We start from the raw sequence: 21805 nt of genomic DNA, 5'->3' as shown, positions 1-21805 counted from the left end.
TGGGGAAGGGGTTTCCATACCATAAAATAACCATGATGGATAACAGACAGAACACCCAAGAGTCTGAAATAATCTATTGCTAGACAGGGAAAGCCTGAGAGACAAGGGGAACCTGGCTCAGGGGAGGAAGAGAAAATATGTCAGATGAAGGCAGATTTGTCCTGAAAAGGTGTCTTGAGTTTTAGAGGTCTGGGTGGGTTTACTGGTGAACATGTGCTTGTGAAAACGTTTCCCTTCTGACAAAGCTGTCTACAAAGACAGGCATACTTGGATAGTTTTTCTAAAACTTGGGGATGGGAGAAACAAAAATGTGCTTAAAATCCTGCATGTCTTTTCTTAAACAAATCAGTAGCAGCCGTACCAAAGAGATGTTGGCTGTGAAAAGGAGCATCTAGGAGCTTGGCCTTAATACTATCAGGTAAGGCCTGGAGATGAAGCCAGGAGTACCCCCTCATAACTGAACCTGAAGTAGTAGCTGCATCACAACTACATTTGAAAGAGTGATGGGCTACCTGTGAGGTGCAACTTAATAAGGAGAGAGCAGCACACTTGGCCTTCAGATCCAAAGGATCTGACAACTGCTCTCCCAAACTTGAGATAAAATGGCTAAAACATACCTGATATTAGGGGGTTGATAATTTATGGCCCTAAAAGTCACAGTAGCAGACGTATACACTTTTTTCCCCAGCTTCTCCACAGCTTAACTGTCTTTAGAAGGAAGAAGTCTGGAAGAGAGTAAAAGCTTTGATGAGTTGTCAGCAGAAACAGGGACCGCATCAGTGTCTGAAGGACTTTTGTAAAGCTATTTAAAAATGGTCAGGCTTCTTAATAGCCAGAGGTTGAGAACAAGGAGCGAAAGAGGTAGCTGCAACTGTATCCAACAAGGCATCCAACGCAGGGTTAGAGCAGAAGGTTTAGGAGATTCCATTTACAACAACTCATTAATACCTCTTTTGAATATCAGACACCTGGGAATAATGTCACTTAAAATTTCCCATCATGTGAACCACAGTGTTCCCACAGGACAATTCCTCAAAGGAAAAATTGGGACTCAAGGAATCCTCTTCTTCTGACCCACAGTCCAGTAGTGAAGCAATTTGTGAGGAGTAGGCCAAAGATTCATCTCCTGAATCCACCTCCTCATCTGAAGAATGGGACTCTCTAGTCCTTTTGCCTGGAGCAGATGAACAAGGAAAAGCAGGAACAATCAGCCAACCCCCTGAGAAGGATTCAAAGCCACCAGGGCATTATACAACTTCAGATAAAACCTTGACACTCCTTTTGAGGATCTTTAGCAATGACAGGAATATGTTTAGTTTTCTGCTTCTTCTTTAAGGGGATGCCAGCTTTGACTAACCTAGGGGTCTCAGAGCCATGTCTAGACTCAATAAGGGTACCAGCAGCCTCTTCCCTAACAAGAATCTGGGGAATCCCCCTAGGACACTCAAAATGATAAGCCATGATTCCTCTTCAACACTCATGGGAGGTTTTTGCACAACCTCAGAAGACATGCATGAAGTCAGTTCCATGCCAGCCCCTGACAGGGTCATGGCAGAGGAAACTTATCAGCACCAGACAATCTTCGGAGTCTTCATTCACCTCAAGAGAGATGTTTAGTAGAGGGTGCAGAGCAGCAGTTTCAGACCAACATTTTTTGGGTCTTCTTTTTAAGAGATGGCTGCACCTCAGGATGGGCAGATTTGGCTCCTCAATAAAAGTAATTGCCTATACTGGTTGCTCCTGGATTCCTTGTTCCATTCAATAAAACAGTGATCTGCACAAAACACATTCTTTAATAGCTAATGCAAACTAATGTAAAGGCACTATTATCAAGTAAGTGGCACAGACAGGGTATCTGAAATTCCATGTACTGGACAGCCAGACCACTTCTTCTGAAGTACACAAATTTGATGGGAAACGTGAAGGATAAGTAACTGAAGGGTGTCTTCCACCACAGGATGACAACAAGGTAAGAGTCTTGGAGGAAAACTGCAGTACAGAGAATGGGTCTGAATGGGTATGCTTCCTTCTCATCAATAATGCTACTGGCCTCTGGCAGTTGTTGCTTTTCCTTACCTGTGATGATATTCAAATATGACTCCTGGCAGAAACTAAGTCAATGGTGAACAAGCTGGTGGATCCGTAAAAACATTTAGCAAAGCCTTTCAGTAAGGTATTAATTTATTGAATTTTCATTCCCACTGAGGAAAGCCTGTTGGCTGAAACCGGTCTGGGTTGTTTATTATATTTAAATAAATACTTATGTATTTAACTTATTAGCCTTATTTTGTTGCTTTACACTGCGTTTGGTGCTGGTAATTTTGTCTACTTATTAATTTATTGAACCCAACACCTGGATGCATCCCGCCAATGACTAAGGTGCCACCACTGTCACAAGTGGATCATAAGTTAATTTCTTTAATGATTCCATGCCAATAGCAACATGCACCAATATACTGACAGTTATTACCACTATGAATCTGTTGATTGCTGTTTCCATCCCCTCTCATCATCAATGTCAACAAAATGCCAGATACCATACTGGTGGCTACAGAGGGGTAAAATATCATTAACAGCATCATTTACTGTACAATCACTAGTAACGACAAAGTGGGTACCTTCTAATTATAAGGAAATATTTAAGGGCACAGACAAATCATAATGCTGCAATCTTACTTCTGAAGTCTGCTGCTAGCACAAAACAATAGGCAGACTCCAGAGCTAGCTGTCCACCAGATCATGTCTTTAAACTTTCTGGAGTCTCAGCAAAAAGATTAAGAAGAAGCACTGAACTATACTGACCTACATGGCATACTAGTAGTAACCACTTAAAAAGATGGTAATGGCAGAAGGGTTATACAATCCCTAATTCAGTGTACAGGTTCTCACAGTGCAGTGGATTATGAATATACAAACTTTGAAATATCTATGAGACATCTTAGTCTAAAACTTGTCTGGTGTTGAAAGGAGGGAAGATCAACCTTATTACTGTTGTACTGTTGGCATACATTTACTAGAACAAGAGGGGCACCTGCTAAAATTTATATGAAACTGCTTTAAACTTCTGGCTCACCAGTACAAGTTATAAGGAATAAAATAAAAATGGCACGATGAAAAAACAGAAGACTCATATCCTGCAGCTGCCCTTTACTTAAAGGTTAGTGCTAGGATCTTGTAATAATTGTTGTCTTTTGCCAGATATCCAAATGAAACTTTCTAAAGACGGCTGATGAAGACGCAAACATTGCAGTCTCTTCCCAGAGCAACTCCCAACTTGTAAAATATAAGAGGGCTAATCTATAAAATGAATAAAAGCATACTGCAAATCTGTAGTGCAATACAAGACACCTGTGCAGGGTGCATATTAACCTCATGTAGTACTCTCATTACCTCAACAATTATTTACCTTTTACCTGTACTGTGTATTTTGCTAACCTCTGCTGGTGCTGCCATCTGTGCTACTATGGTTCCAAGGCTAAACTAATCAGAGCTTCTAAATAAGTCTGAGTAATCTACTGAGAAAAGGGCAGCAACGAATGGAAACTAACAGTGTTCACTGGCTGCTTATTCTGCAGAACTGTAGGGAAGAGAGTTAACCTGCTATCTATACCCTCATTAAGTGATAAGTCCTTTCATGTACTGCTATCTACACCCTCAGTAAGTGATGAGTCCTTTCATGTACTTGTTCTGCTGACTACAAACGTGCCATACTACATCAAAAGGAAGCCCTTTCTCTTCAGTGGGAATCTGCCTCTGCAATAAACCATATGTCTTAACAGCAGCAAAGAAGGGCGACACCAGGCTACAGGAGGGCTTGCACTCTCAGTACACTCAGGAATTTTCTTATGCCCTACTCTGCACCACTTGGTGGCCAAAAGCACCCTGTCTGAGCAAGCTAAGTAATGCCAGACTCTGCTGCATACTCCCATACACTAGTCTCTAGTGTGATGCAGTCTGAAAGGCCAAAAATACTGTCTACTGGTCTGCTTTTTGCTCTTCAAAAATGTTACTGGCATCCACCAGGTGCTGCTTGAGCAAAAAAACCTAGTCATAGTTGTCCACACACACACACACACACACACACACACACACACACACACACACAAGGATAGATGAGTCAACAATGGCCTGTCATACACAGGTCAAACAGTCTACAGTCTAGGTTCTATCACACTGAGCCATAAAGCCAGATCAAAACAAGAAGTTTGTTTAAAAGCAAAAAGGAGAAAGGCAGACCTATTTTGATAAACATGCTTTAACACTAGATAGGAGTACATAAAAATAAAAAAAAGAAAACATCTGAGTTTGCCAGCCAAAGAACAACAGTTATAACTCTTTAAGCCACACAAATACAACTTTTGTCCAGTCTAATTATAAGCTTACAAGTCACTCTGTATTAAAATTTGAAGACAAACAAGATGTATTTAACACGTCTCAGTCTGATCTAGGCGTGATTCATAAGGAAGTTTCTTAAAGTTCTACCTTGAGCTGCCTTTTGTTCTCCCATTTTATGAGTTTTACATGAATGCATCTGTCTTATAGCCGTGGTGGTGCAGCGGTAGCACTGTCGTCTCAAAGCAAGAGGTTCTCCTATTCGATTCTCGGCTAGAGCGCCTTCTGTGTGGAGTCTGCATGTCCTCCCCGCGGTCGAGTGGTGTTCGAAAGACATGTGTAGAAGGGCATGCCTTCACTGAAGGTTAGGCATCGAGCTGGCACCTCGGCACCGTAAAAATCTACTGCCAATCATTAGCGGACCAGAGTTCCACTGTGGCGACCCCTAACCGGAAAAAGCCGAAAGAAGAACAACAACATAAATGTATCTGGATTAAAAGTTATCTTAGACAGAGATGACCCAGTATTTCTTAGTTCTGTGTTTAATAGGCTGACAACATAAATCCCCCTGTAAACTAGCTTTTTCACGTTTGCTGAACCCAGTGATGATACTACTGTGCAAATCATAAACTTCAAATATGGATGGCTCAATACTTCACATTTCCTCAGCTAACACCACACTGCAGGGATTGTCAACAAGACCGTAACTTTGATAAAACCTGTCAGAATGGCAATGAGGTTAATCTTGGGCAAGGCAGGACTAGCCATAGGCAAAAAAAATCTTACTCATAACACTATGCAGTACCACTCCGAATGTTGGAGGGAGTTCCAAACCAAAACTTCTATCAAAGTTCTAAATTAATATTTTCGGTTTATCTTCCTCTCTCCTCTTAGACAACCCCATTGTGCATCACTATAGTTAACTGGCTACCCAGTGGTGATGGGTCTGCCTGCTGGCCCCAGTTCTGCATAGCCTTATTCACAATGTCAAATGCCATCTCCTGGTCAACAAAATATCTTTCAACACTATATTTTATTGTCTTCTCAAAACAGCAATAACTGCAAGAATCAATCAGAAAAGGTTAGAAAGGATTGGGAAGAGAGACTGGATAAGCAATTCACAAAGAAATAATGGAGGATATATATATATATATATATATATATATATATATATATATATATATATATATATATATATATATATATATATATATATATATATATATATATGGGTACCTATCAAAAGATCGACAAGCGAAAATAACGAAAGTCACTCCACCGACAGCTGAAATACCCAACATCGCAAATCACGTTTACCAGGTAAGGGGTGTAAATTCTCTACTCAAGCCTACCATGGTTTAGGAAGTGTGCAAGTGTTATGCATGTGTGGTAGGCATGAGTAGCGAATTTACACCCCTTACCTGGTAAACGTCCGTGATTTGCGATGTCGGGTATTTCAGCTGTCGGTGGAGTGACTTTCGTTATTTTCACTTTTCGATCTTTTCATAGGTACCCATATATATATATATATATATATATATATATATATATATATATATATATATATATATATATATATATGTCTCCCAAATATGCAACAATTGACTGGAAATGTTTACATATGTATTTTAAACCCCAAGCAGACTCCAGAGAATGACTCCAGAGAATTTTTTTCTCAGGTAGACAGCAAATGTTGGAGGTGTGATGGGGAAGAAAGAGGTAACTGGGAACATTCTGTCTAGGAGTGTAATGAGTTGGCGGCAGACTTTAAAGATTCCCTGCAGACTATTCCAGCAGAAATATTGGGGAAGTAAACTGGTGTATTTAGGGAAATGATTATTCTGAACCATGAAACAGACTCAGAATTGCCTAGACATAGTAAGGCCTTGTTGAGTCTAATTATGGTGGCTGCCAGAAAAGCAATTACTAGGAAATGGAAATCAACGTTTAAACCAACTGTACTAGTAGTAGTGAATATAGTAAAAGAGATCAAACAAATGGAATTGGGATCTTTAGAAAAGGGTAGGATCAAATTACATAATAGAAAAAATGGGAATTGTGGGAACAATATATACAGGGGGAGGAATCAGGTTTAAAAGAAGGCATGATTTAAATGAGCTATGTAATGTTTTACTGACTGACTGGGTAGACTGTAACTGATGCATAATGTTTGCAAGTAAAATTATGTCAATATGGTTTGTGATGTATAAAACTTGCAACAAAGATTATATCAATAAGGTTTGTTGTCATCTATACAAATGTACAATTGCCTATATCATAAGTGATAAACAGCAAAACAATCACTTTGCTATCCAGTCTACAGTACAGGAGACTTTACAAACTGTGCAGCAGAGAGAGACTAACAAAATACATCCTATGAATTTTAAAATTCACAGCAGCAACAACACTGCAGGCATCTCCCGTGAATTACTGCAGTTCTGCACATGAACCTTACAGGCATAGCTACAACTACAAAATAAAGATTAAGGGATGGTTTATAAACATAAAAAAATGCACTGGAGCCAAAAAGTGCAAGCAGCTTTACTCAAACAAGAGTAACACTTTTGCAAATAATGCTTTATCAAGTCGAATTCAATAAAACATTACAAGTATAAGTTTAAAATACATACTTTAAAAATCACATGATCGATAAAACCAATCAGATGTTAATATTCTATCTAAGATGACTTGCCTTAAGTACTGGTTGCAAATTAACATGTCCATTTAGCCAAGGATATTAATAAGCTTTCAATATATTAATCCACTTATCTTCACAGTTTTCGGTTTGTGTTTTTACGTCACCACCTCTCAAACATTCATAAACTATGTCTAACCCAGCAGATTTAAAACTATGACCTATATTGTCCTTAAAAAGTTTAAATAAGACATTAGTATCAATTTTTCTTTTGATATTTGAAATATGGTCACCTATTCTTTCCTTTAGTTTTCAGTTCATCCTTCCGTCACTGAAAGCAAAACATTTTTTGCATTTGGTAATATATACCACATTGCTCGTATCACAATTAGCATACTTATTATACTTATAAACTTTTAAAGTTGCTGGATGGCAAAAAAAAAGTTCTTTGTTTATATGACAGCAAAAAATGGCATTTATCACAAGGATAAGTACCTATTTCATTATTATGATACTTGGAAACATTTTTTTATATTTACTGTATTATGAGATGGTTTGCACGCTTAAAACTTATATTTAAAAAGGTGTAATTCAGTCCACTGTAACTCATGTAATCCAAAGAGCCACAGTTACATTCACTGGAGTAACTTAAGTCTTGTTTAAATTATATCAAAGTGATTTTGTTAATTCTGTACCTTTTTTACCCAGAAACACATTAAATAAATAAGCAATTATAATGGCTCACTGTTCAGTGCTTTCACCACTTGCAGTATGGTACATGGTTTGACACCAGCCTTAATTGCACATACTGTAAATAGTATCTCTTGTATTTTTAATTCTAAATAACATATAAATGGATTGTCTGTACATTCGTACTGTTATAGTGCATATAACTGTAGTATTCAGCCTATGTTTCATTTTCTTTTGTGTTTTGCACCGTGGTGCCTGGATCGTGGCTGAAAAGGTCTGTTGACTAGTCCACCTAGCATGTTGGCAAACTGAAATAGTTAATTAATATGCCATGCTGGACTGTTGACCACGTTAATGACTAGGCTTGTAGCAGAGGATAGTACAGTGCACTACATAGGCAAAAATGATGAAATAAACAAAAGCTGCTTTTTCTGTACAAATTTAGTGTAACAATTACCTAGTTATTTGTAGCGAATGCAATCACAATGGGGTTTGTTTAATATTTAGTCATACATATACTGTACCTGATATTTGGTGTTCTAATGCACTGTAACTAGTGGCAGAAATTCAAGGTACATACAGTCAATGCTATTAACAGGAAAAAAAGAAGGGTGTGAAGCTCTTCTAGACTAGTGGTGATAGCCCAGAGTTTCCCAATGTACTCCTATATCCATTTAGGACATAGAACTTTCTTCTCAGAAACAACCTCTCCAACATCATATCTTCCCTATGCCATCTTTTCCTTTGCCCCCCAAGTCACTTTTCTACCTATACCTAATGTTTTATATATATATATATATATATATATATATATATATATATACATATACATATATATATATGTACACGCACACACACCCATACACACATGATCAAACAGGAAACCTAGAAAATTAAGCGCCTCTCAGTAACAAATATAAATCCAAAAGCAAACCAAAACTGGGAGGAAGCAAACTTGGCTGAAGGTTCCAGATATAAAAATGTTTATTAATGAACAGTAAGTGCTTACATATATAAACGTGTGTGTGTGTGTGTGTGTGTGTGTGTGTGTGTCTGTGTGTGTGTGTGTGTATATATATATATATATATATATATATATATATATATACACACACACACACACATGTATAGCTACTTCACACTTTATTGCCTTATTCTTTCATCTGCTCTTTCCTCATCACTTTTGCTGATTACTTGAATAGGTTGTTCTTGCACATACTGTGTACTGCAAGACTATACCTCTTTCACCTGATATGGTGTAACAAATCTATCTTTCTTGCATAGTATAGCAGTGATGTTGGGTGTCTTGATCTCCACAAAAAGACACTGTTATGCAAATTCCTCTTGAGCACTAAACCAGACCATCTTTTTTTGGAGAAGGTGCTCGTTCTGTCTAGCAGGACCTACTGTTGATATATTTTTAACACAAGTAACATTATAAATATATATTTTAACTCAAAACATCAGTACAAATCAGTGTGACAGTCAAATATAAAATTCTTTACAAAACTCCAGCTAGCTGTGTTGGCATGTCTACGGGTCAGCTCCCAGTGTTTTCTCCTGTCTTCCTGATGAATCTGGGCAACTTGGGGCAATGCAGCAATTGTCTCATGTACACAGGCAACCCTCTCCTCCTACCACCAAACACTACAACCTGTGAGAGATGCACTTATATAGCCAAACTGGAAGCAGAGCTCTCTTCTCCCAAGACTGGCCTAGACAGTCAAGAGCGAAGGTAAACAGTTGCACCACACCACACTCATCACATAGTCCCTCAAAACCTAGACCACCAAAACACACATATAGCAACACAAAACACACACCTACATTTGCAGAGGGTCTCAATAAAAATCTGCTCAAGCAACAAAGACCTCCAAAGCAGAAACACAAGCAACCCCCCCCCCCAACACAACCCAAATGACACATAGTCCACAAACTCAGTGTGCCACTCAACCACAGCCCATAAGGCATAACAACGTACCCGACACTCTAGTCATAGGTGACTATAGTCAGGCACACTGATGTTCCACTCACCAGGCTAAACACGGAGAAAGTTACTGTCAGCTGCTTGTCGGGTGCCAGGATCTGCCACAACGCATGCATTCAGGTCACTCCACAACAAGTACAAATATGACTCTGTCATTGTCCATGTTGGTGTGAATGACCCGAGTCGTACCTCCCTGGACTACATGAAAAGAGACATGGAGGAGCTCTCCGATCTTCTAGCCCAGGCAGGTATGACCCTAGCCCGGAGTAGCATCCTGTCATCACCCAGTATGATATCACAGTAAAAGGACAAAATGATCGACTTCAGCAATTGGCTAAGCTTCTGGTGTCATTCTAAGGGGATCCAGTATCTGTCTGCCTGGGATGACATGATCAACTGACCACAATGCTTTGCCAGAGATGGCCTGTAGCTGTCGCCCTTGCGATTCCGGATACTGGCTAAGGCTCTTGCCACCCCTATAGTGCCTTTTTTAGGCAAGGTTCAAATGACAAATTCACCACCATAACAGGTACAAGCAAGCAAAATCTGAGAGTAATGCTACTCAATGCTAGAAGTCTAAACCTCAAAATGCATTCACTCAAGGCACTCCTTAAAATGGAGAACATAGACATCTGTGCAGTGACAGAGACCTGGTTCAAGGCTCCAGAGAGCTCCCCTGCATTACCAGGCTATAATTCATACCACACCTTTTGGCCAACTAACCTGGACCGAAACACTAAAGTCGAAGGAGTGTCCATATTCATTAAGGATATCCACACCTCCAGGCTAGTTCCTCAGCATAATGCATCTGAGATTATCCAAGTGCAACTAACTCTGGGCAAGACCGCAATCCAAACTGTAACTTGCTACAGATCCCCCACCATGCCCCAACCATGCCCCAGGATTCCCACTCCTCATTTCTTGATACGCTGGAAAATATTAGGGTACAACCCAACACCCTAATAATGGGCAATTTCAACCACCCCACCATTAATTGGGAAAACTACTCATGTGCCAACTCTTTTGCTCACCGTTTTCTGGAATTCATAAATTCCAGTGCCTTGGATCAACTTATCCACACCCCGACCAGGGGCAGCAATATCCTAGACCTGGTCATTACCAACACGGCCGACCGGTGTTCCACACCAGAGGTCAATTCCTCGTTGGTCAGATCTGACCACAAGCTAATCACCCTAGACATCCACATCCCACCCCCACCCCCCATTAGGGAAACCACCATAAAAAATTTCTCCAAAGCCAACTTCACGCTTCTTAAAACAGATATGGCAAACTTCACGACACCCATGCAGATGGACAATAGAAGTACGACTGCTGAATCCTACACAAATGCACTTTATAAGCACTGACACGACTGCATGGATCATGCTATCTCTAACAGAACCAAGATGCTATCCTCTAAAAAAAGGAAGCCAATCTGGTGGTCCCCTGCCATTAACAAACTCTACAACAAAGATAGAAACTGTTGCAAAAAAGAGTAAAACCCCATGACTGGAGAAACTCCCTGATCAGCCTCATTAAGAAGCTGAGATCCCTCATAAAATCTTCTAAAGCTAGTTATGAAAACAAAATTGCTACTGATTTTAAAGACAACCACAAAGCATTCTATAGCTATGTCAAGAATCTCAATGGCAACACTCAGATCTGCTCTGAGTTACAGCACAATGGCACTAAATATACAGAACCAACTAATGTTGCCAACATCCTGGCAGATAAGTTCAGTACTAACTTTACCCCCCTCTCACCCCCTAAAGTGCCCATCTCTATACCGGAAGAATGCAAAGTCCCTGTAATCACAGCTGCACAGGTAAAAAAAAACATACTATCCATTGGACTTGACAACATCCCAGGCTGCGTTCTACATGAATTACAGAATGAACTGGTACCCCACCCTAAGCACCATGTTCAGTCATAGCCACACCTCAGGCTTTGTGCCCAGTGAATGGTGCACAGCGGTGGTTATCCCACTCCACAAAGGGGAGCCACCACGGACCCCAGGAACTACCGCCCCATTAGCCTAATGAGCCTGGTCTGCAAGGCCATGGAACGTATCACCATGGAACTTATAAACAAAGACATTGGTAATCTCCAAACTCTGGACCTCACCCAATTTGGGTTGGTAAAAGCAGATAATATCTCCTAAACCTGATGGACTTCTTTGAAGCAGTTACCAAAGCCATAGACGAGAGTAAGGTGGCTCATACAGCCTATCTAGATCTCGCCAAGGCTTTTGACACCATTCTGCACTCTGGAATTATAGATAAACTCACTAAACTAGGTATAAATTCCTATGTCACAAGATGGGTTGCCAACTGGCTCACTGACAGAACCCAAACTGTGAAAGTAGCAGACTCCAAATCCGACTTCAGACCAGTGACATGTGGAGTACCACAGTGTTCAGTCCTGGGTCCTCTCCTGTTTGGTTCATAGGTGGGTACTAGGCTATCTACCCGAAGGCATTTATAAGCCTAGCCAGAATGTGCTGGCTTTCGCCGTCCCCTTAGATTAGTTCCCTGTGCCTCTGTCCAGCAGAGCCACTGAAGTGATCCCCGAGGTAAAATTTCTGTTTCCCATCCACTCATCAACGTTTCTTTTGAAGAGTGTTAACGAGGAGCTCTGCCTAATGCAGATTGGGATCTTGTTCCAAAGCATGGGAAGTCTCTGGGACAGGAATCTATCCCTCCAGCATGTCCTATTTATTGTTGTGGTGAGACTTAGATCCCTAGAGCGTGTGGCTCGAGGGGATAAGGTGGTATCTACTTTTCTGAAGTACAGGCTAACACAGAAGGTCTTTGGCTAAAGAAGTTTGCAGATGACTGCAAACTAGGAGCCATAATCGAAACTCCTAATGATGTGGACATCCTACAAAAGGGCCTCACCGAGACAGATGCCTGGTGTCAAAGCCATGTCCTCAAGCTCAATGCCAAAAAGTGCATTGTCATCCCCTTTGGTAAAAACTCTGTACCCATGAGCTACCACATAGGTGGTAGTCTACTTAACACTGAAAGTGTGACAAGAGACCTTGGGACACAGGTGGACAGTAGTCCCTCCTTTGATAATTCCATCGCCACAGTAGTCATGAAATCGTTCTATGTGGCACACCTCATCACAAAAGGTTTCTCATCCAGAAAAATAGAGGTCATTGTTCCCCTCTACTCGTCACTCATCAGACCCATTACAGAGTACAATGCTCCTTTTGTTGTGTACCACAGAAGACATCTACAACTGGAAAGGCCACAGAAATACCTCATAAAGAGGATTATGGCCTTGAACAGATGCCCTATGCAGACCATCTCAAAAAACTCTAGCTTTACTCTGTTGCATATCGCCTACTCACTGGCAATCTCTGCCTAACATACAAAGCTATGTCAGACCCAGCGCTGTTGGACATGCTCCACTTAAAGAAATCCCAATCCCTCCAAGCTACATGCTCTAGGGACCTAAACCTTGTCAACACAATAAACAGAACATGCTGGAGGGGATAGATTCCTATCCCAGAGACTTCCCATACTCTGGAACAAACTACCTATCTATATCAAACAAAGCTCCTCATTAGCACTCTTCAAGAAAAATCTTGATGATTGGATGGAAAATAGGAAATTCACTCCGGGGATCACCACTGTGGCTCTGCTTGACAGGGGCACACGAAAATAATTTTCTTGGGTGGAAAAATCCAGGGTACCTTTTTGGCTAGGCTTACATAGGCCCTAGGACCAATAGCCTAGTACCTACCTATGAACCTATGAAATGCCATCCTCCATGTTCGTTTTCATTAAAAACAGCATTAAAACAACTGTTCTTAATCAAAATGGTCTACAGCCCACTCTTCCTAAGCAATTTATTAAAGACACTGTTATGAGGCACAACCCCAGACATATGTCAACTATACATATAACTGTACATAAACTACAGAGACAAATCAGCATGCATAAATGTTGGTGTTTGTGAAAGGAGCAGTACATTTTTGGTAATTAAAATGCTAGGCAAGTACACATCTTCATCACAAAGAGGGATGAACCCCTGACTGCACCCCAAGGGCAGCTGGGTTCTAAAAATAGACCAGATTCTGGAAGAACTCACTAGGGGATGGGACAGAGAGATCAGGTCACCCATTCCATGTTACAGTTATGACAAGTTCTTTCTGTTGCATAACACCTGTCAAAGGACCATATGAAAATGAATCTTCTACAGAACAGCACAGTGGCCCCTATGAAGCAGTGTGTAATACTGCAGCTGGGCTGGGTGCTTGAAAGCACACACCCAACACCTGGTCTATAGACCCTGCTTCTGCAACATGCCTGCTGTAAGGGGAGAGGCATTAAAAGTGTGACTAAGGGAGATAATGCCAGCACAGCTATCTGGAATTTTGTAAATAATTATATGTCAATTGTGAATATCAACATGCTTTATATAAGATGCTTGTGTTACAACTGTATTAGAACTGTATGTCATGTGTACATCAAACTGGTTTGTACAGACGTGTGTTAAAAAGTTTTTTTTATAAAGTGCTGGTGCTTAAAATGTAACCACAGTGTGCCCTACTGGAAAAGAAAAGATGTACATAATACTGTAACTGTTTAAATGTATATATTTTAAAAGTGGAAACTGGAATACAGGGGGTTAACCAGAAAAAACAGCTGAAATTAAATTATTTTATGGCTATGCAACAAAAGATGATATATTTCAGTTTCAAGACAGCTAGAGACACAATGTCTGTACTAGGAAGCTTTCTGTATTGTCTTTATGGTGAAATAATTACTAGTCTTGAAATGTGGAGGAATGCAATTGTTTTATGACTTCTAGCATCTGCCAAAGATCTGAGGTCTATGTATTTTAACAGGTAGATGCTAAATACTGCCAGCTTCCAGCAGTGGGGTTTTCACCTGGGATAGAGTCAGATGACAAGAAATTATGTCATTCTGAAAGCTATCCAGCCAGTAATAGTTGAAATATTAATTTGAGAAGTCTTTTAGAGAGACAGAGCATTCTGTATTGGATTTGACAAGAACCACTCACCACAACATCTGCCTTGCTCTAAGTAAGTAAGTTTCTACGGTATAGTAACTCTTTTAGATACAGTCAGGAATATAGCAAAGCTTAGTTTATATATATTTCTTTATTTATTTGAGACCGTCCTGCAATGTTGTTTTAAATATTTCCTGTGGTTTTGAACTCTGATGTCACTGTGACTATATAATATTGTTTTGTTCCTTTATTTATTACTAAATATATTAAAACCGTTCATCGTATCTGATCTCTGTACAGATATTTAAGTTTTGAGAGTACTTACATATTTATTTGGTGACACTGTGTGGGCCACTCCTAATAGCATTGCTCTTGCTCAAACTACCATTTGTATTAATATTAATTTTACACAGTAAGACTGGACAGCCTTTGTTAAGGGCCTTATAGTAGCTGATAAAGACTTGAATGGTGGCAGTGGTAACTACCTTATAATCTGGGCAGAAGGGGGCATAGCTAGTAAACCTGTGCCAACCTCTCCCAGGTGTGTGTGTGTGTGTGTGTGTGTGTGTGTGTAAATCAAACCTCAAAGAGTGTGTGTGTGTGTGTGTGTGTGTGTGTGTGTGTGTGTGTGTGTGTGTGTGTGTGTGTGTGTGTGTGTCAGCTACATGGGTAGGGACACAAAGCACTGGCTGGATAGAGAGGGTGCTGATAGGTCTTGGCTTGGTCATACAGCGGAGATCTCAACTCTATAACTGTGATAGTGGGGAGTCTTACTGGGGATCTGCAGAATGAGGGAGAAACCAGCCCAGGACTGACTGTGGTCTCCATGTGCTCTTAAGGGAAACTGCAGTTGATGCAGAGAGCTACATCTGGAAATACTGTGTGTACTTGTTATCCTCCCAGTGTACGTCCCCCACTGTTGTCAGTGGTGAGGAGTGAGGCTCCTTGATCCTGTGGTGGGTCGTCATACAAGGGATATAAATAAATCTTCAAATTTCCACTACACCATGACCATGATTCCAGGTTCCTGTCTGCGTCAGAGAGAATCCCTGAATGCTGGAGAAAAGTAGGAAGAAATTAGTCCAAAGCAGCTTGGTGGGTGCAGGGGCACAAGGGTGAAAAACTGCTAAATAAAAAAGACAAGCAAATACATATAACATATTAGAGCTTTTGTCAGTTTGTGAAAAGGTCCGAAAGAAGACCGACTCTACTTCACTGCAGTAATAGGGAGTGATTAGCAATATTCCAAAAGTTAAAAAAGCAGGCACAAGTAACCACTTAGAGGTGTAACAAAGAAACAAAAGGAGAGAGAAAAATACCAAAATCAACTGAAACCACCTTTTAGTAAAACAAAGTTTAGACCTTTCGTCTCCACACATAAGGGGGTCTTCTTCGGAGCTGATAAATCGGTAAAGTGACTTATATTTAAACAGGAAATAATACATCATATGATTAATACAGTAAAGGAACAAACATAATAAATGCAGTTTAAAACAAGACATTATTAACTTTAGAATCCTCTTTATACCAACATTCATATGCGGTTTCCTAGTTAAGAGGATGTCACTGCACCGATTAATTACTTCTGAAAATATTCTAATAGCATTGGTTTCAGATAGTGAATTCGACCACAGCCTGAGTCAAGAAAAAACTGCTTGCCCAACTTATGTAAAAAATATATATATATATATATATATATATATATATATATATATATATATCAACTTCTGTTTTCCAAGCAGCAAAATTAGTTAAATATTTTCTTACAAGTGGGTGGAGGAACATGTTCATAATAAAATGAAGGAAAGATGAAATCAACAACTAACAAAATAAAGGATAACTGACCTACTGGGGAAATGAATACCAACCATTTTACTTATTTCTGCCTTTGGAACACTTTTTACAAATAATTCACTGAAGTGCTATTTCTTACCTGATCTGTGACAGCCAGTTTCTCCACTTTTTTTCATAAAACTTTGGAAGGAGCTGCAGATGTTGAGTGTCAACAGCCTTGAAAAATAAAGCCAACAATGCATGAGATAAAAAAAAGTAAAATAATGAAACAGTACAGAGCACTAGCGGTCTAGACTTTTTTTTTTTGTAAAATTCAAATGAGTACACTTACCAGACATGGTACAGTACTGTATTACAAGAACACTAATAAATGAAAGGAAAACAGAATACAAGAAAGGAGAATGCAAACAAATGAAACTCCACCTTACAACATAACACAACTTATTTCATTTCAGAGAAACATTTTCTTACAATATCAACAAAATGTAACGGAAAAAACCCAATCACTAGTTTAATCCAATTCAGTGTTGTAGGGAAGACAGACTCTATCCCAGTACTCAATGTATATGCAAAGGCAGAAGCTAGTCTTGTATGGGGCATTGTCCTATTACAAGACATACATATACACCCACTCACATACAGTGTGCAAAATTCTGGCAATCTGGAGGACCACCAATTTACCCAGAACCTGTATCTGGGAGGTGGGAGTATAATGGAGCACCTGGCAAAAACCTCAAGTAGTCAAATGGAAAACATGCAGACTCTGTTTTTTTCTCAAAACATACTCCAGATGAGAGCACAACTGGAGAATTAAGCACTGAGATAACAGCACTTATCATTACACCACTCTGCAGTACAAGAAACTCTTCAGTAACTTTCAATTTCTTGGTTTATATTTTTCCTGACACAGATCATGAAGGTTCCACCACTTCTTTTTCTTTCTTGCTCATATTTCACTAAGGAATTTATCTCAGGCTGCATGTCACATGCTGGACATACTAACCCACAGTTTTATACAGTGAACTCTCTTGCGGAGTTCAGTAAAATGATGAAAAGCAGATATTAACAGCTAAAATAAAACTCTTGATCCAAAGAGTTAGTTGGCGGAGAAATCTTAATATGAAAATTAGGGATAAGCTACCCTGCAATAATACACAAATCAACTAGCATGTACACTCATTTCTGACCAGTGCATTCCTGCTTTTAACTTTATAAAATTACAGTCTGTATAAAATACTCAGCTTTCATCTGACCTAACATTTCTTTGAAGTAGCAACTATCAGTGACAGAAGAATAAGCACTTTTTGTTTGTCTTGGCATGTTTTAACATTTATTTATTGACATTTGGTGACCAGGAAAGTCCGACTGGGGTCAGAAACCTATTTTCAGCGGAAGTCCGGGGAGAAAAGCTCTAAACAGTAACTCAAAGACAATAGCAGTATACAGATCATCAGAATTAATAATCATCAAAAATTCAAGACACCATAACATGTAAACTAAATCCAAACAAAATCTACCTGTTTACCTATACTGTATTGTAGAACCAAAATGCATGATAAAAAGTTTACTGCATATCCTCAAAACACAAATTCCATGAAATTAAAAATACTGTTGGTGCTTGCACTTTAATTTAACAATGCCAGCAACTCATAACATAGTCACTATCTGAAAAGAAAGAAAAAAAAATGATCACATCTAGGCAGTGCCATGGTTTTGGGATGCAAACTGCATTATTGGAACCAAAAAAGAAAACTTTTAGTTATGTACTCACCATAACTTCAGATGTTTGGGATCCATCTCGCCTACATTCTGACTGATGGGTTCGGAGCCGATCCCTCGGCTCCGACTCGGCACGCTTATGCCAAAGAGCGAAGTCTCTTATTGGCTGAGCTTACTATATCCCAGGATGCACCACTACCAGTCCCCCAGATCTAGTTTGTCCGCATACATGCACACATGCAAGCACTGCTTATATAACATCGTCAGAAGAAACAAGATAAAAACAGTAGAACTCAAAACCGTTCAATCTCTTCTGATCTCCAAGGCCGGGGAAGGAGGGTGGATTAGAATGTAGTAGATGGATCCCAAACATCTGAAGTTATGGTGAGTACATAACTAAAAGATGTTATGTGATCCTATCTCGCCTACATTCTGACTGATGGGACAGCGTCCTAGCACCTGAATCCTGGGTGGCTCACTGGAAAACACTCCTGAGTACCGTGGAACCAAATGATGCTCGCCTTTAGATGCCACATCCAATTTATAGTGGGAAATGAAAGTGTGCGGATTGGACCAAGTAGCCGCAGCACAAATCTCAGAAATAGCGAGCTTGGAATGAAAGGCTATAGAAGTAGCCATAGCTCTGGTAGAGTGGGCTTTGATAGATGTTGTAAGTTGCTTATTTGAAGAGGAATAAGCCTGAGTTATACAATCTCTAATCCATTTGGAGATAGTAGCTTTTGTGATGGTTTTACCCAATTTATTGTCTGAGAAGGACACAAACAACTGGTCTGATTTACTTAATTTGCTGAGTCCTGTCTAGATAGAAGCGCAATTGCCTGTGAACATCCAATTTATGGAGAGTGTATTCTGCTTCATTGGAGAATTTTGGAAAGAAAACTGGTAGCTCTAGAGATTGTTGGAGACAGAGATTAGAACAGACCTTTGGGACAAAAGATGGGTTAGGCCTAAGTGATACTCTATCCTTGTGAAAAATCAAGTACGGTGGTTTGATAGATAGGGCTTGAAGCTCTGAAACTCTTCTTGCAGAGGTAATTGCAACTAAGAAGGCAGTTTTCCAAGACAGATATTTTAACTCACATGTAGCAGCCGGTTCGAAAGGGGAAGATGTTAATGCACGAAGCACCAAAATCAAGATCCCACGGAGGCGCAGGATGAAAAACTGGGGGTCTTAACAGCCCCGCACCTTTAATGAAAGTTTTGCATAATCTGCTGCTCATCAACGGTGGATCCATGGATTCGTGAAATTTAGAGATAGCTGCCAGTTGGACTTTAATAGTAGATACTGAAGATCCTTGATTAAACAAGGATGTTAAAAATTTCAAAACCTCTGGTATCGGGGCAGTGATAGGGTCTAAGCCCCTGAGTTGAGCCCAGATAGCAAACCTCTTCCACTTACTGAGGTACAATTTCTTAGTGGTGGGTTTGTGGGTCAAGATAAAATGTGAATAACTTCCGGGTCTAAGGTGTGATTTCTGACTAAGGTCGGAAGTTGAGGAGCCAAGCTGTCAACTTCAAAGTGTGAAGGGACTGGTGTTGTCGCCCCGACTGATGAATTAGCAGATCCGGAGTTAGATCTAAAACCCACGGATCGCCCACGCATGTTTCTTCAGGTAGGGAAACCATACCTGACGAGGCCAGTGCGGAGCAATTAGTATCATTGTAGACCCCAATTGAGAAGCTTTCTGTATGACTTTGGGGAGAAGTGGAATCGGAGGAAAGGCATAAAGTAGCCCTGTTGGCCAAGGTTGTGCTAGAGCATCCATAGCTGCTTCCCCCTGATGTGGAGTCAAGGTGAAGAACCTTTTGCACTTTGTATTTTGTGGTGTTGCAAACAGGTCGCAGCACGGCGTCCCCCATCTTCTGAAAACCTGAGCTGCTACTGTTTCGTTCAGGGACCACTCGTGAGGAGAGAGAATTGTCCTGCTTAATCTGTCTGCCAATATATTTGATTTCCCCGGAATGTGGGTCGCTACCAAGAAACGGCTGGTAGCTACAGCCCATTCCCACACCCTCATGGCCTCTCTGCAAAGGGGTAAGATCTGGTCCCTCCTTGTTTGTTTAGATACCAGACCACCGACATGTTGTCTGTGTGGATGGCGATGATGCCCTGAGGGAGAAACTTGTGTAAGGCCTGTAGGGACAGAAGTACAGCCCTCATCTCCAATACATTGATGTGGAGAAAAGTTTCGCCTGGAAGCCAGGAACCCTGAACTAACCTGCCCAGACAATGCCCCCCCCCACCCTGTCTGGGAGGCATCTGTCGTCAGGGTGACCACTGGAGGGGGAATAACAAAAGGACTTCCTTGATTTAGATTGGATGTCTGAAGCCACCAGCGAAGGTCCCGTTTGCACGTTTCTGTAACCATAATGGGGTGATTGAGGGGAAGATCCTGAAAGGACCATTGAGTCGATAATAGCCACTGAAGAATCCTCATGTGCAATCTTGCCAGAGGAACTAGAAGAACCGTGGCAGACATCGAACCTAAAAGTTGCAGGACCATCCTGGCTGGGGCCTTGGATCTTGAAAGCAGGGCTTGAACTTGGCCTTGTAAAGTTTGGATCTTTTTGGTAGGAAGAAAAACGCGCATCAATTTTGAGTCTATCTCTGCTCCTATGAATCTTATGCGCTGAGAGGGCAGCAAGACAGACTTTGACCAATTGAATGTAATTCCCAGGGTAGCACCCAGGGAAAAGGTGGCTTTGAGGTTGTCCATTAGTAGATGACTGGTGGTGGCAGTCAGGAGCCAGTCGTCCAGATAGGGAAACACTTGGAATCCAAGACTCCTCAGGTGAGCAGTTACTACTGCCAAACATTTGGTGAACACCCTGGGGGCTGTGGTGAGACCAAAGGGCAGAGCACAAAATTGGAAATGACTGTCTCCCAGGCTGAAGCGCAGATACTTCCTGGACGCCGATGTATCGGTATGTGATAATAGGCGTCCTTGAGATCTATGGAGCACATCCAAACATCCTTTTCCAATAATGGGAGAATGGATTGTAACGTGACCATTCGAATTTGGATTTCGTGGACGGATTGGTTTAGTCTGCTGAGATCCAATATTGGTCTCAGGTCCCCTGTCTTTTGGCACTAAAAGAACCTTGAGTAATTTCCGGATCCGATCTGGTCTGTGGGGACCGGTTGGATGACTCCTTTTCTAGCAGCTTTAATGCTTCTGCGGCTGCAATTTCCCTTTGACTGGGTGGTGGGTCCGGGATTTTTGGACGGTGGGGTGAGTGTGTGAAGGGAATGGTGTAACCTCCGGCAATAATCCGAAGCACCCATCTGTCCTGAGTGATTGACTCCCAGGCTTTTAGGTGCTTGGCAAAACGGCACCCGACTGGCTCCGGAGCAGCACAGCCGGGCAATCCCTCATGAAGTGTGGGAGGCTGAAGAGCCACGAAAGGACTCGCGGTCTCCAGAATTGCGGGGCCCTCTGCCGCCTCTGGGACGGCATCTCCCAGAAAAATTTCCCCGTCCTCTGCCTCTGGAAGGGGAATCTTCCTGCTGTTGATGGAAAAACTTACGTGATTTGCGGAACCACATCTTCCCTCCTCCTTTAGCCTTGGGATAAGGCCGAAAGGGAGTGGAATAACGTGCACCTACGGCAGATAAAGTTTTTCCTTCTTGCTCACAGCGGGTA

At 40.9% G+C, this 21805-nt stretch overlaps 1 protein-coding gene across 2 annotated transcripts in view; it reads right to left on the bottom strand.

Moving 5' to 3' along the window:
- VARS2 (valyl-tRNA synthetase 2, mitochondrial) overlaps positions 1-21805 on the bottom strand; it is a 1808135-nt gene that overhangs the window by 759025 nt on the left and 1027305 nt on the right. For both annotated transcript variants that reach the window (XM_044084462.1, XM_044084463.1), the window contains exon 16: positions 16561-16637. In XM_044084462.1, coding sequence (XP_043940397.1) covers positions 16561-16637 — 77 coding nt within the window. The remainder of the gene's footprint in view (positions 1-16560; positions 16638-21805) is intronic.

The sequence above is a fragment of the Protopterus annectens genome, chromosome 9.part0, assembly GCF_019279795.1.
Source record: "Protopterus annectens isolate FY-2018-M chromosome 9.part0, PAN1.0, whole genome shotgun sequence".
In the NCBI taxonomy this organism is placed as follows: Eukaryota; Metazoa; Chordata; order Ceratodontiformes; family Protopteridae; genus Protopterus; species Protopterus annectens.
This window is presented reverse-complemented; position numbering and strand designations above follow the sequence as displayed.